Source organism: Nanorana parkeri, unplaced genomic scaffold (genome assembly GCF_000935625.1).
Source record: "Nanorana parkeri isolate BGI_ZX_2015 unplaced genomic scaffold, ASM93562v1 scaffold251, whole genome shotgun sequence".
Taxonomy (NCBI): Eukaryota; Metazoa; Chordata; class Amphibia; order Anura; family Dicroglossidae; genus Nanorana; species Nanorana parkeri.
The window spans coordinates 824,435-826,499 of record NW_017306519.1 but is presented as its reverse complement, the minus strand read 5'-3'; the positions used below and the strand labels follow the sequence as shown (position 1 = coordinate 826,499).

The following is a 2,065-nucleotide window of genomic DNA, read 5'->3' as shown; positions in this document are numbered from 1 at the left end:
TATATATATATATACTGTCTTTAATTGGTGTTGTGGTCACAATAGTTTCTGGTTCAGTCTCCTCTGCAGCTCACGCATCTGGTCACGCCTGCTTTGCAGGATACTTGCCCTTGGTATCCTATCACCACCTCATCTAGCTCCAATCCATAACTAATCAGTTTTTAGTGGAGTGGCCCTTTAAGGGTAGATGTTACAATTGGTCTGGGTTTAGGTGATGGGAAGTTTTATCACTTACTCTGTCCTCCTGGAAGTCCGGCTGGAGGGGAACATCAGCCTGTACGTACAGGACATACAGAGTGGCGAGGGCTAAGCTGAGTACGAGTCCCTTCATGGTCCTGGAATGGTCTCAAAAGCTTCTGCTGTCTCGTCTAGCGTTAGTGATAAGGATGCTGGGCTGCTGTGACTTATATACAGACCGATTAGACAGGCCCACAGCTGGAAGCGAGCCACATGACCCCAGGGGCTGATGCTGGCAAGTCTAAACACAGGACTCGGCATGTCCCCTGTGGAGAATGTTATGGAATGTACCCAGCGAGGAGGGGAGGAAGTTGGGACGGGGCAATGGAGGGGTAATAAAGTGTCATCAGTTTTTCTGCCCTGTTCCAGCTGTGCATGATATTGACAGAGAAGGTGCAACATCCCCATACGTTGTCATTTCTGTAAACAACTGATGTGAATGTGCCTGGGGGCACTGCAATGTCCAGGATACCGGAGCCTCCAGCCGCTGCCTTTTGTTATAATTCTCTTTGAACACGATTCAATAATCACAGAAGAAAATGAGATCCTTGTAAGTATAGTGGAGCCCTTACTGTGCAAGGCATGTGAATAATGAAGAGAAGGCTTGTGTATTATTCTGCAAATAATGCACTGACATTTAACACAAGTATTAGAGCCTGCATGGGCTTATAACTGGGCTTATAAATGTATCAATGGCGAAGCAAGGTTACAGTATTCTAATACTCTAATAAGTCATCTCTTTTTAAATGGAAGTGAGCCTAAAGCCAAAACAGATTTTTTTTTTGTAGTTTTGGATAGAATGTGGAAGTGTTAAAGCCCAACTGAACTTTCAGTTTAAATCAGCTGAATACATTCAAGGTGCATCAATACAAAAGGTGTGCAAAGTCTTACAGTTGATTCTCTTTAGAAAGCAGCCTAAGTAGAAAAGCCTGTCCTCTGCCAGAATGTTGCAGACAAGGACCTTGATGTTCCCGGGAACATAAAATAAAACTTTTTTTTTTAATACTCACCTGATCCACCGTCAAGTGCAGCCTCCCGTCTCCCACGCTGTAAGAAGCTTGCGCGCGCTGTGTGCAGCTCTTGAGAAGATACGCTATTAGCGTAGCGGGCGCTTTGCAAAATGCGCAGCAAGCTTCCTCACTACACTAATAATGTATCTTCTCAGAAGCTGCACACAGCGCGTGCAAGCTTTTGACAGCGTGGGAGACGGGAGGCTGCGCTTGTTGGTAGATCCAGGGATCAGGTGAGTATTAAAAAAAAAAAAATTTTATTTTATGTTCCCGGGGACATAGTTTGTCTGGGGACGGTCTCCTCAATCCGGGGACTGTCCCCAGAAATCAGGGATGGATGTAGAGTTGCAACAACTAATCGACCAAGTAGATTATAATCGATGGTTGAAAAAGTTCTTCAAGTTTTCAATCATTGATTAATCAGCTTTCGATTAGTTGGCCCTGTTCACGACTCCACACACACTGCGTGCCGCACCTCCTCTCCGCCTCACGCTTGCCGATGCTAGATTAGACCCACCCGCCTGCATCCACACACCGCACCTCCTCCCCCCCCCCGCTTCATGCTTGCTGCTGCTAGACCCGCCTGCCTGCATCCACGCTCGATGCGCCACACCTCCTCCCCGCCTCACACTCACCTGCCGCCTACATCCATGGTCAGCACAGGGACGCGGGGAGAAGTAAGGAGGAGCAGGCGTGGGGGGATGACAGCCGCCGACAGACAAGCCCGATCTCAGAAGCAAGTTGCTGGAAGACTGTGAAGGTAAGCCTGCACCCTCCCACCCACATGGTGCTCTATAATGTATTGCTGGGATTTGTAT

General features: G+C 47.7%; 1 protein-coding gene across 1 annotated transcript in view; it reads right to left on the bottom strand.

The window, feature by feature from the left end:
- The window catches only part of LOC108787257 (lipocalin-like), a 12,389-nt gene extending 11,993 nt beyond the window's left edge, over positions 1–396 (bottom strand). The window contains exon 1 of the mRNA XM_018556757.1: positions 236–396. Within this exon, the coding sequence (XP_018412259.1) occupies positions 236–331 (96 nt within the window). The 5' untranslated portion in view covers positions 332–396. The remainder of the gene's footprint in view (positions 1–235) is intronic.
- Positions 397–2,065: the final 1,669 nt, after the last annotated feature.